The 14,105-nt window shown below is 41.8% G+C and overlaps 1 protein-coding gene across 2 annotated transcripts in view; it reads left to right on the top strand.

Moving 5' to 3' along the window:
• The window catches only part of Adamts17 (ADAM metallopeptidase with thrombospondin type 1 motif 17), a 349,540-nt gene that overhangs the window by 82,421 nt on the left and 253,014 nt on the right, over window positions 1–14,105 (top strand). For both annotated transcript variants that reach the window (XM_026394730.2, XM_026394729.2), the window contains exons 5-7: window positions 4,705–4,788; window positions 5,318–5,475; window positions 12,284–12,327. In XM_026394730.2, the coding sequence (XP_026250515.1) occupies window positions 4,705–4,788; window positions 5,318–5,475; window positions 12,284–12,327 (286 nt within the window). The remainder of the gene's footprint in view (window positions 1–4,704; window positions 4,789–5,317; window positions 5,476–12,283; window positions 12,328–14,105) is intronic.

The raw sequence follows: 14,105 nt of genomic DNA, 5'->3' as shown, positions 1-14,105 counted from the left end.
CAGGTGGTGCGGACACCAGAAACTCCCTGTTTGAGCAGCCAAATTGGAAAACAGAGCCACTTGACAGAGCTTTGGTTGTTCTTAGCTTCCTTAACAACCATGGAATGGAATGAAAAACCTGAGACATTCCAGGCAGTCTCTCTTTGGAGGAAAAATGGCATCAATTTCACTTAATTACCATATGAAATAGACAACAAACCTTTCTCTGCTGACCATCAAAATTAGCACAGCGTTAAAACACTCACTGGTTCTCATACTCTAGGGGAGAGTAAGAAGCCCTGGGGGGTTTGTTCAACACAGATGGCCTGGCCACCTCCAGTCTCTGATTTAGGGGGGTCTATAGAGGGCTCCAGGGTATGCATTTTAGCATGTGTCCCTGGGAATGTTGATGTTTCTGCTTTGGGGACTAGACAATGTAGCCCCTTCCTGTTGGGATGCTATTAACTGAGGATGCCTGCCTGTCTCTGGGCATGCTTAGGGTCATGCCCAGAGATGGTGACCTTGTGAAAATCCTGCCTGGTGTACCAGCAGCTTCTCCCGACCTGCCCCACCACCTACTCTTCTCTGTTCCCTCATTCTGCCATCCCTCATTCCTCACCGTGTCCTCCGGTTGCCCAGTGAGAGCCACAGTGAGTTGTTGGCAACAGGTCCACCTGGCTTGGCCCCCATGCTGCCAAGGAAATGTGACTAAGGCTGCCAGGGCTCTGAATATTCACTGGGACATTGCCAGAGCTGGACACTAGGGACAGAGTATCCAGACGCTACAGTGTTCCATGCCCAGCCAGGTGACTCCCTAAGCATCATGTGGCTGCTATCTCTAGGACTACTTCTGAGCTTGAATTTCCTTGGAGAAGAGACACAGGCTTGGCCATGCATCTTGCGTTTCATGGCTGTCTTGGGGTATTCATCTGGCTTGCTACACCTGATGTGGGGCCTCGAGGGAGATCCTGGTGTCCACCTGCCCTTGCCTAGTGTTCTGCAGAGCTTTGTTGGAATGTGGTCAGCAGGCAGCTAATGACGAAGTGCTATAATCAGGCTCTGATACCTTCCCTTTTGGACCAGAACACTAATATTACAGGGGTTTCTAGAGAATATTATTCCAAGCATGAAACTTTTAAAACTTTTAATTTTGATAAAATACACATAAAATTTACCATCTTAACATTTATTTTTCTTTTCTTTTTTTGGTATCAGGAATTGAACTCAGGGGCTGTTAACCACTGAACCACATCCCCAGCCCATATACACACACATATATATACAGACGTGTGTGTGTGTGTGTGTGTGTGTGTGTGTGTGTGTGTGTGTGTGTATTATTTAGAGACAGGGTCTTGCTGAGTTGCTTAGGGCCTCACTGAGTTGCTAAGGCTGAATTTGAACTCGTAATCCTCCTGCCTCAGCCTCCTGAGCCAATGGGATTACAGGTGTGTGCCACTGTGCCTGGCCATCCTAACCCTTTTAAAGCGCACAATTGCACAATTCAGTGTTAAGTATATACACATTATTGTCCAACCAATCGCTAGAATTCTCCCATCTTGCAAAACTGACACTACATAGCTATTGATTAGCTCCCCATTTCACCCTGTCCCCAAGCCTCTGGAATTTTGAATTTATTTTCCTCTTCCATCTCAAATTCTTCTTCTTTTTAAAAATTTTGATGCTTTTGTTCCAAGGGAAGGGACTGAATCTTGGGGTATGGAATGAATTTGGTTCTGAACTATGTCCAGCTCAGCAAGGAACAAATGGGTGATTTTAACAGGGAGCTTGTCCTGCCATTTTATTCTCCCTGATCATTTCAGTCATTTCCTGAGGTTCTTTATTTATGCAGCAGTTCAGAATATTACTGAGAGGTGCTTTTCCACATTGTTGTTTGAAATCTACAACATTTCTTAATATCCTTAGTGTTTAGATATTTTTGACATTATAGGCTCTGCTTCTTTATTTATTTTGGTGCTAGGGTTCCTAGGGCCTTGTGTATGCTAAGCACCCACTTTGCCCAATTGAGCTACACCCTCAGCCCCATGGGCTTTGTTTAAGTCACCTTACAACAAAATCCTGTGCAACTTGACTTTTCTCCTTCATAACTACATCTTTGTTCATTCTTATTTTCATGTTTCAAACTGAGGTTTACCAGTTTGAGTCCAATTCTTATGCTGAATATTTTAGGAAAGATTTGAGTTAGAGCCCTTGGGTGTTCTGGAAACACTAAAACAAGGAAAAAGTTGCATGCTTTCCCCTTCTCCTCTAGGATTAGGAATAGATAATAAGACACGACTTCAGAATCAGCCTAAAGGTGATCCAGTATTAAAACATGACTGCTATTTTGTTTCTGAGGAAAGGAAATTTGTGTCGGGGGTGGAAATGTGAGAACAGAAAAGTGAATGTGTTCTAGTTTTCCTTGTGGGAAAAGCTATTAAGTTACACAGATTTTATTAACTGTAACAACAGTTTTGAACAGTAAATTCCAAGCCATGATGCAGCTAATTCCTGTGTTATACAGATGCATTCAGCACTGCCTGCCCGACTTGCAGGCTAGGCACTGTGTCATTGACCAGCTCCACTTGGCCTGAGTTGACCTGGTCTGCAGTGGCTGTTGCTTCTGCTGATGGTGTTGAGTCAGAAGTGGAAACAAAGCACCAAATAGAAAAAGTGACAGTGTTGCTGGTAGATAATTCTTCCCCAGCGGGGAGTGGGCTAGGGAAGAATAGAGTTTCTTTAGATTAGATAGAGGGGAGTGAAGGGAGAGGAGAGGGTATGGGGTCGGAAGGATAGTAGAATGAAGCAGACAGTATCTTATGTACATATATGGCTGCATGACTAATGTGATTCTATAATGTGTACAATCAGAAAAAAGAAATTATACTCTATGATATATCAAAGTGCTTATGTGTGTTTTACTGTCATGTATAATTAATAGCAAAAGTTTAAAAAATTAAAAAGAAAATTCTCCTCTCTGAATTGTATCTATGAGTAAAAACAAGATAGAATATTCAGAAAGTTCTCATCCCTGTTCCCTCTGTGTCCTGCTACTACTTCGTCCTTTATCACCTTCCCCACTGAACCTCTCAGAGTAATTTTATAGAAGAGGAAGTCTAGGGATCTTCGAAGTCAGTGGTCTTTCTTTGTCACATCAACATTGATTTCTCTGTCTTATTCAAGATTCCCTTCATCTCTTCTCCTTGGAACACTTTCCCAGACTTCTGATTTTGAAGTCTTTACAATTCTGCCAATAAAAAGTGGGTATCACTCAATTTAGTATTACTATAATGAAATGCTCAAGGTTACTAACTTGTAAAGTAAAAAAATTTGCTGAGCTCTCAGTGTTGGAGGCTCAAATTCAAAATCAGGTAGACATATTGTTTTGGCCTCTTGCAGAGATGGCAGATGATAATGACAGGCATGCATGCCAGAGCAAGCAGTCACATTTCAAGCCAAAAAGCAGTGAGAGAGCAAGACTGAGGTCCCACAGTCCTTTTTGGGGATGTCTCCCCCATCCCTCGTGACCTCAGGGCCTCCCACAAGTCCCCTCCTCCTAGAGGTTCATAGCATCTCCCACTGGAACCCCCTAAGGATCAAATCTTTGCTTATGGACATTTGAGGGACACTCCAAATTACACTTGAACCATAACAAGGGACTACACTGAGAAGGACATATCCCTTTGTTACCATAATTTATCTCAGTGAAAAACTTTGGTTAGAATGAGGACTTCAGGGAATAAAGAAGAAAATGAATGTTTTGGCTAGAGGAGCCTGGGTTTGGGTCAAGTCACCTTTGGCTGTTTTTATCAGGTGGCTCGAGCTTGAGCCTGTTTCCCAACTGAGGGTGGTGGTGAGGGTTAGAGATGACCATGGCTGGCACACAGCAGGCTCCTGTCTCCTCCCTGCCTTCATCTCTTTGCATGAAAGCCCAGAATGGGAGTTTTGAATATTTGACCAGAATCATCTAACATCCATGTCTTTTTTTTTTTTTTCAAAATCTCCTGACTTATACATTTTTTTCTGAAAAGCTATTGGGTTTCTAGCTTAGCTTTGAGTGTATATGTATGCGTGTGCATATGTGTGATTCCAGAGATTTCTATCATATCTATTTTTATTTTTGAATATTCGCTTTGAAGGGCGTTATTTTTGATCTCAGAAAAACCTTAGAAATAAAATCTGGGCTATGTTTCTCCCATATATGTATATTTTGTTCTAATCTTTATCAACACCAAAATTTTAATTATATATTATTATTCAAGAGCACATGCTGCATTTTAATATGATCTTTATTAATAGATTGTATTTTAGAGCAGTTTTGGATTTACCGAAAAGTTGAGCAGATTGTACAGAGAGTTAGACACGGTTCCTCTTATTCTTTTTCTTTTTTGTTTTTATGTTTTAGTTGTAAGTTGACACAATACCTTTTTTTAATTTTTATGTGGTGCTGTGGATGGAACCCCATGCCTCACGCATGCTAGGCGAGCACTCTACCTCTGAGCCACAACCCCAGCCCCTAGTTCCCCTTATTCTTAACATCTTAGTATGGTATGTGTGTAATGATTAGTGGGTCAATACTGATACGTTACTGTAAAGTCTATAGTGTATTCAGATTACCTTAGTTTCTACCTGCTATCTTTTCTCTCTTATCTTTTCTCTTTTCTAAGCCCTCATCCAAGATTCCACTGTATTTTAAAAGATATTTTGTATCTTTTTCTCTCTTAATAGGTATACAATATGTTTCAGCACCAGAGTCTTGGAATTAAAATCAACATTCAAGTTACCAAGCTTGTCCTCCTACGACAACGTCCTGTAAGTCCCCATGGGCACCTCTCAGAGAACACACAGTTACATGTAACTGGCATTGGCTGAGTTGAATCACAGAAGAGCCCTGGCAATGGGATCCTGCCCATCCCCTCCCCTCCTGGAAGGTCTTTCCAAGGCTCTCAGATATGTACGAAGCTCCGGGGGCCTTCCATCCCAGTGGCAGTCACTGCAGCAGTGTTCCCTGGTCTTGTCTTTCAGGGCACTCCCCCATGAACATGACACCTATACAGTCAGGCCATCAACGTGAGATTGAGGTGACATTGCTTGGTTGGGTACACTGTTGTGTTTACAGAAAAGTAGATTGCTTTTCTTTTGAGTTGAAAGATAAGGTCCCTGATGTTCTCTTCGGGGGTTTCCTGAATACCCACTTCTGTTATTCTTTTATTTGGAGAAAACAAGTCATCAAATGGTGTCTTAGCAGCTGTCTCCAGCTTAATGTCCACACTACGGTCTGGATGGACACTCTGCTTCCCTGGGTGTCCACTTCTCTGACTGCCTCCTCAATTTCTTTTAGGCCAAGTTGTCCATTGGGCACCATGGCGAGCGGTCCCTGGAGAGCTTCTGTCATTGGCAGAATGAGGAATATGGAGGTGCGCGGTACCTCGGTAACAATCAGGTTCCAGGAGGGAAGGACGATACACCCCCTGTGGATGCTGCTGTATTTGTGACCAGGTAAATTTAGAGTCAATCTATGGCTGACATGCAAGAGAGAGGAGATGTTCCCCTTTCTAGGGCATGCTGTTAGGATTCAGGCTGACATCAGACCTTTGTCTACCTAATTGGGCTTCGGTTCCCTCATTAGTAAAATAGGGATTAACGAGAGCACCCACTTTTACTGACATGTTCTTCCCCGTGCCTAGCATGAAGAGTCAGCCATTCATTCTATTATGAATATTAGAAAAATACCGAAATCTTAGCTAACCAAGAATTACAACTTCGAAGAAAGTTTATTATTTCTTCCCCCAATAAATAAAATGCCGTCTGGGAAGGAGCTCACGTGGGTCTGCAGCTGCTTTACACTGGCTTTGGACAGCTGTTAGGGAGGAGAGTGGATGCCACCAGTTTCCTGTGGGAGGAAGTCCACACAATGTGCGTGCTCCACAAGGCCTTGCTAGATGTGCCGTTGACAGGTAGCATGGGATCCACTGGAACTTTCTGGATGTCTGTGGAAGTCACCTGCAGCCTCCACTTGAAGAAAACAGTGAAGTTTCTTTATAGGCTGCAGAACTGGACTTACCGTTCTAGACTGAGAGGGACTCCAGGGGGCCAGCAGTGGACAACAGAAACCCAAGGCAGCCTCCAAAGCAGCAAGTGGCAGTGTTGCTTTAGTTTCTAGAACTACTGTAACAAATGGCCACAAATGGGGTGACTGTAGTGGGAATTTATCCCTCTACATTCTGGAGCCTAGATGTCCGAAAGGGAGATGTTGGCAGGCAGTGCTCTTGCTGAAGGCTCTAGGGGAGGGTTTGTCCTTCCTGCTGCTGCTGGTGGCCCTTAGCATTCTTTGGCATGCTTGCACTTGTTGGACTTGTAGATGGCATCACTCCAACCTCTCTTCCATCCTCATGTGGGCTTCTTGCTGCATGTACTTTTCTATATCCAGATTCCCCTCTTTTTGAAAGGACACCAGTCATTGGGTTAGGGCCCACCTTAATCCATGTGACCACATCTTAACTTGGTTCCATCTGCAGTCACCCTCTTTCTAAAACAAGGTTCCATTCACAGGTAGCAGGGCCTAGGACTTGACCATATCTTATCTGTGGGACACAATTCAAATCACTGCCGATGTAGATGTGGTTATTTACTTTTTTTCTACATTTTGTATCTCTTGGTTGTAAAAAAATATTATAATGTGTTCATAACAAAATCCTGCTATAAGAAATGAATTAATCCATTAGATTAAAAAATACCTGCATTTCATCACAGTTGCTAGGAATGTATCAACTTTGAATTTTAAGGATGTAAATTTTTTTTTAACTTAAATTCCAAACTCTATACTTTTTCCTCGTTTAGAGATAAATTTGTGGAATGAAGAAATTTGTCCTGTCTTTAGCTTGGAGACAACCTGTCCATCCATGTTGTGTTAAATTCCATTTAACATTTTGGTTTTGAGTCAAAATCGGCTCTTTGGTTGCATCTTTTGGGCCCTGTGCTGCACATTCTAGCCCAAAGATATCCCAGTGCCAGTTAGGGAAGTTCTGTGGCCCAAGCCTCAGCAACCAGCTAACGGAGCTCTGTTCTCTTCAACACACGTGCAATGCCACCATTAGACCTCAGATAGATGCCTGGTCACTCTTCAAGATGATTTGATGTGTTTTGTAGAATACAGTTCCCATATGAGAACATTTGCTGCTTATATAAGGTGATTGAATGTAGAATGGGATGTTTTAGAAATAATCTATTCAGTAATTCTCATTGCTTGTGATGTGACTGGTGCACCTTCAGGCACTAAGAACCAAGGGATGAACATGATCTAGCATGTGCTTTTGGTCTGGACCTGTCCATGGGTGAGTGCTGGGAACCTCCCAGTTACCATCTTCCTCGGCATGTAGGCCACTCACATGGACCAGGGGTTGCCATTGCCCAGGGTACTGGGAAATGGCAATTTGGAGCTTGTGGGGCTTTCCATAGCATCCTCTACTGATTGCAGTGAGGGGGTTATGGGTACTATGCTTTGAGAGTGGATTCCATTTAGGGAGCTAGTAGGAATCCTGGGAACCATGTCTAAGCATGGCCATAAATTAATGTGACTAATTTTTTAAAAATGAGAATTAAATCAGACCTTAAAGTCTTTCCTGAAGAGCAGTTCTAAACAACTTCATCATTGGAATATGCAACTAAACTTCCAAGTACCCTACTTTGAAAGTGGTTTTCATAAACACTGCATAAAATGTATAAATTCTATGTTGTTTAAAATTCTGTTTTGTTTTTAAAAATACTAATATGGGAACCTTCCTGATATTGGAAAACATTTTTCTCTATTTCCTTTCATTATTAGCTAATGAACATATCCATCCTATAGCCATCTTACTACCATGTATTTGGTAAGAATCGTTAAAATGTACGAATATAATATAGTAACTAGTAACCAGGCCATGCTAGATCTCCAGAACTGGGAGGAGAAAGCATAAGTAAAGGTGTTGTTTTGGGTATGAATAGCATTTGTTCCAGGGGACACAGATGTCACTAAAATCCGAGTTGATAAAGCTTCTGGATTGGCCTTTTTACAGATAGCCACGGGCATACATGAACATACCCTAGGCCCAGAGATGCTGCCAATTACACTTGCTTTTCTTTTTCTTTTTCTGCCTCCTAACAGCTTACTTGCCATGAAGAAAATATTTGTGTAAAGTCATCTTTTCTTTACCTTACGCCTATTAGGGTGTCTACAGTGAAACAAAACTAGAAAATAACAACTGTTAGAAGAAAGTGGAGAAATCAGAACCTTTATGCACTATTGCACTATTGGTTGGAAAATAAATGATACAACCACTGTGGTAAACAGTATGATTGATCCTTAAAAAAAAAAAATCCAGCAGTCCTGCATCTGGGCATATATCTTCAACACATGTGCAATGCCACCATTACACCCCAGATAGATACCTGGTCACTCTTCAAGATGATTTGTCAGATGCCAACCCTAAGGTTTAAAATGTGTTTTGTAGAATACAGTTCCCTTATGAGAACATTTTCTGTTTATATAAGATGATTGAATGTATAATGGGGATGTTTTAGAAATAGTCTATTCAGTAATTCTGATTGCATGTGATGTGGCTGGTGTACCTTCAGGCACTAAGAACCAAGGGAGCTGAAAGCAGGGATGCTAAAGAGATATTTGTACCCCCTTGTTCACAGCAGCATTATTCCTGATAGACAAGAGGTAGAAGCAAATCGAATTACCATCAACAGTGAATAGATAAAGTATGGCATATAATATAATAGAATATTATTCAACTTTTAAGAGGAAGGAAATTTTGACACATGCTATAGCCTGAATGTACCATTAGGGCATTATGCTGAGTGAAATAGGCACGAAAAGATAATTACTGAATGATTCTGCTTCTAATAGGTACCTGGAGTCATTAAATTCATAGAGACACAAAGTAGAATGGTAGTGACTGGGGCCTGGTGGTAGAGCCAAGAGGGAACTTGGTGTTTAATAGTTACAGAGTTTCAGTTTTACAAGATGAAAATGTTCTAGAGCTAGGTGGTCATGATGGCTCATGTCATTGTGAGTGTAATTAACACTACTCAGCTGTATACATAATAGCTAAGATAGTCGATTTTGTGTTATATATATTTCACCATAATACAGTTTTATTTAAAATGTTCTTTTCTAATTAAGCACATTGGGGAGGTATATTGACTGCATGGGTGTGGTTCTGGCTGAGGGTGTGCTGGGGGCAAGAAGTGTCTTCTTCCAGAGATAAAAAGAACAGGTTCCTGTACCTGCAGGCAGTGGGTCCCTGGGGAAGCAGATGCATGGCCTCCTGCCTTGCTCTTTTCTTTCTCTGTTTCATGCTGACACCTCAAAGCTACCCAAGTACTCATGATTCCTCCCACCTGCTTCTGTGGTGCTGCCGGACTGAATGGATCAGTGCACAGCCACATCCTCTGAGCCCACGCAGATGTTAAATTGAAGACCTCCCATGAGGTGGGGAGGTAGTGTTGGAGTTGGAGCTGGCTGAGAAGCATCCTTTAATAATTAGAGGCAGAGAGCTGCAATTCCCTAGGCTGGGATAATAATGGGCTGATGTTTTTGCAAGGAAATTGGGTGCGAGGCAGCTGCTGCTCTGAAGCAGTTCTTTCCTCCCAGAGTAATCTGACCTCAGTGTCTGCAGTGGGAGCTGTGCAGGCAAGGCAGTGTTCAGGGGACGGAACCCCCATGTCCTGGGCTGAGGACTGGAGATGTGAAGGTTTTGTTTCCTTTGTTTTCTTTCCCCCTGATGTGCTGTTTCTGGGCCTGAGAGTGTGTTCTGGACGCCCACCAATCGACAGACAGCCACTGTGGAGGCTGTGAGCACATGACATCATGTCCAGCAGACAATGCTGAGCCAGAATCAGCAGAAAAGAAGTTTTCTGCAGCTGTGTCTGGGGCTAGAGACAGCCACTGAGTGAATTGGGTCTGGGGGCCAAACTGGGCACACACACAGGACTAGGGACCCGGGGTCTCAGCATCTGAAACATATTACCTTTGGCTCTGCTTTTGACCCAGAATACCTGGAACACAGGATTTCTCCCCCAAGCCTAGGTCCTCACTTCTGCTGAGAGTGCTAGGCAGACACCCAAGCAAACACCCAGGACCAGCCATTGCTATACTGCTGGGACACTTCTGCTGCCCTGATCTTCCCATTTAGCTCCCCAGGATCAATGTTCTTCCCTATCACTCTCACTGCCTGTTAATTAATTAAAAGGAACTTTTTGACAGAAAAAGTTAGGTCATAAGGCAGCTTGCTGTTACAGTTCTTCATGGTTATTCCTTCTCAATTTCCATGAAGTTCTCTTGGTTTGGGGGTACAGTCATGAAACGCACAGGAGTCTTATTTCTCCCCTTGTTAAAATAGTTTATAAATTTATTACCTGGACTAAGTTCTGGACATCTGTTGGACAGCACATTGACTGTAGTTAATGGTAATACTGAATGCTTGAAAATTGCTAAGGGAGTAGATTTTACATTTTCTCACCAAAGAAGCTTGATTAGTAAGTAAGGCAATGGATATGGTCATTAGCTGAATTGAATCATTTAGTAATGTACACACATTACTAAATACATTGTATTTTATAAATGTGTGTACTTTTTATTTGTCAGTAAATAATAACAAAATGACAAATTGACCAAAAAATCATTTACCAAAAATATGTACATTCTGAGAAAATTTGAAATTTCCAGGAAAGCAAAACCCATATGAGTTGCTGACATGATTGGCCCCAGCTCATGTTTGTTTTCTCTGTGCACCTTCTAAGCTGTCACACCTAACCTTGCCACCTGCCTTACCCACTCTGGGCTTGTAGTATGTCCACTGTGCCTTTGGCATCACTGGCCTGAGGCAGTCATTCTGGACATGGGATTCTGTACACCAGAGCTCAAGCAGAGCCTCTTAAAACTACAAATCCAATATCTTTGAGTGCTAGTGATCTGATGGGATCTTTTATGAGTCCCATCCCTGATCCAGAAATAGAGTCAGGGCTGGAGACATGCAGGGTTTGCTCCACTGTCCATGCTGGGCTGAGAATTCTCAAATGTGGGTTATGCTTCAGGGAAAACACTAAAGTGTGATGTGGGATAGAGCAGGCTGAAATATGAATAGAGGCCAGAAATACATTCACAAGACTGGGGTCCTAACTAGGATAAGATATATTCTATACTTGTTTAATTATATCAAATTTAACTGTTCATCATGAATAACTAAAGAGAACCAATAAAATAATGTTTTTAAAAAGTGGTTAGGAGAGTAACACACTCTATCATTACCCCCATGTGAATGGCAGGTCAAATCCTGCCCTGAGATTAGCTGTAGGTAGAGGGAAGGGGAGGAATGGAGGAGAGTAAATGCCAGAGTGCAGGAACAGTGGGCCAGAAATGAGGGGATGTTACCCTGGTAGGAGAAGACAAGCTGTGGCCACCCAGTGCTGCCATTTTTCCCCCATAACTTTGCTTAGTGTTGGCGTTGTCTGGCTAGCACCAGACTTTTAAGAAGAAAAATGAGGAGTGGTATGTGCTGTACTTGGGTGTGTGTAGGCTGCAGGTGAGTGAGCACTGTCTAAGGGCCCTGTGAGAAGATGGGCATGCGGCCTAAGAGGGCCTGCTCCTGGGGCCTCCCTCTTCTCCCCTAGCTCCCAGGCAGGCTGCTGCCCCATTCAGCTCTCTTGGTTGACTAGTGACTGAGAATTTTTGGAATATCGCTCCTTGTTGGAAAAGTAGGGTCTAATCCCTCATTTCACCATGAGAGTGAACCCTTGGGCCTGAAGAACTGGGGCTGGACCAGGCTTTGAGCATCTTTGCTATCTCATTCAACCACAGCTGCGTACCTGGGGGATTGTGGAGAGCTTCGAAGAATACAATTTTCAGAAATGACTTTTTTATTGACTTCTCATAGACATGATTCATGGTCTTTAGAAGCAGTTGCTGCCCAAATAGAGGAGCTTGGAGAAGCCATTGCAGTTTGATGATATTGACTGATAATTGTTTTCAATAGTAATTTAATAAACATCTTCCAAAACCTTTTCAGCTTTTGGAATCTTTTCAGCAACTGTTTTTTATAGAATAGTCTAGCCTTCATAGGGTAACTGGGCTTGCCACTTGGACGTGTTATAGGCCAATTTCTCTTGGCAAACCCTGTTGATTATGGTATGTCACTATGACTTATGACAACTAAAGCCACAATCAAGGTTAATCTCAGTGTTTCTTCTCCCATTTTCCCAGTAAACCACATTCACCTGACTATGTCTGTCTCTCTTTCTCTCTCTCATTTTTTTTTAGGACAGATTTCTGCGTTCACAAAGATGAGCCATGCGACACTGTTGGTAAGTTTAGAGTTCAAATAATGATGCAAGGAGCTGATATATCCTCAAATTCTTAATTATACCTCCAATCTGAATGAGCTTTCAGTGAGCAAGTTCAGTATTTCCTTTTGGTTCTTTTCTTGTAAATTAGTTAATTGACTTTTTTTTTCCTGACAAGTTTTGAAGTTGCTTATGGCAGAAGGCATCTAGCTGAAGGGTTACTTAGTAAGATAGGAAAAGTTAAACCAAAGGGGAAGAGCCACTAGCCGCCCTTGGTGTCTGCAGTTGGGGGTGCAGTTGACTCTAAGCATCTTGATCACCAAGGCAAGAGGGAACTCAGTAACACAATTGTCATGAGATAGAAATGTAATGGTTTACATCAATGTTTATAGCAGCTCAAATCACAATAGCTAAACTGTGGAACCAGATGCCATTCAAGAGATGAATGTGTAAATAAACTGTGGTATATATACACAATGCAATATTACTCAGCCTCACAAAAGAATGAAATTACTGCATTTTCAGGTAAATGGATAGAGTTGGAGAATATTACGCTAAGCGAAATAAGCCTATCCTAAAAAACCAAAGGACAAAGAAATGCTTTCCCTGACATGTAGATGCTGATCCATAGTGGGTTTGGAGTAGGCAAGTTAAGAATGGAGCAACTTTGGATTGGGCAGAGGAAAGGGATGAGAGGGGAGTGGATATGAAGTGGGAAAGATGGTGGAATGAGATGGTAATTATTACCCTATATACCTGATGATTGCACGAATGGTGTGACTCTGCATCGTGTACAACCAGAGAAATGAAAAGTTGTGCTCCATTTATGTACAATGAGTCAAAATGCAAATAACAATAACAACAACAACAAAAGACATGTAGTGGTTTATGTTTGCACATGCATTTGATCTTTACTGAATGCCCTAAGAGTGAAGCATAACCATGTAGTTGTAAGATCAGTCTCCTCTACCAACCCTTGCATAGGCCAGTTGCTTTCTAGACAAACAACACTAATACCAATGTGCAGTGCTGGAAGAACACATTTTTCCTCTTTCCCTTTCTTCTCTTCTTTTCTACACCTTCTCCCTCACTTATCATTTTCCTTTCCTCCCCTATTCTCAATGATAAGTGGTTTACTCTTGACTTTTCAGAGCTTTCAAGTGGAAAACACTCTTAGGGTATAGGAATAGAATGCTTGGTTAAGAGAGGAAACACCAAGAGCTTTCCAATTTGGTTTGTCATAGCACAAACCTTTACAAACTAGGAGCTCCAAATACTGTGTTGCCTAAAGCAAAATCATGACCTGTGCATGCTTCAAATTATAGTAAAACTAAAGGAAAACAGTAGGATGCAAAAATATCTAATATTGTGAAATTTAGATTTTAACAACTTATGCTTCTCATGAAGTCTCAGCTGTAGGTAACCCCAAGTCTTTCCTCTGGCTGTACCACAGATGAGCTGGGCGACCCTGGGCAATCTCTGTTTTGGGTTTCTTAATCTGTCAAATGATCGATCACTTTGGCTTATGTTAAAATCTAACATCTTGTTATCTAAATTTTATTTCATGTATTTGAGTTTACAAAATGATTTTTTTTTAATTTCATATATCCTCTAAACACATGGAAGAGCAGGTGTCAAAAAACAACCAATGATCATAAGGCCCTGGGTTCTATCCCCAGTACCACCCAAAGAATAAAACAAAACAACGAATCTGTGCTTTGTTATTTGGGACTGTCTCTGTAATAGAATTAGTAGATAAGCAATGGAAAACATGCTTCACTTGAAGGATAGCTGACACA

The sequence above is a fragment of the Urocitellus parryii genome, chromosome 6, assembly GCF_045843805.1.
Source record: "Urocitellus parryii isolate mUroPar1 chromosome 6, mUroPar1.hap1, whole genome shotgun sequence".
NCBI classification, from domain to species: Eukaryota; Metazoa; Chordata; class Mammalia; order Rodentia; family Sciuridae; genus Urocitellus; species Urocitellus parryii.
Note: the sequence above shows the minus strand (reverse complement) of the source record. Positions and strands in the feature narration are given on the sequence as shown.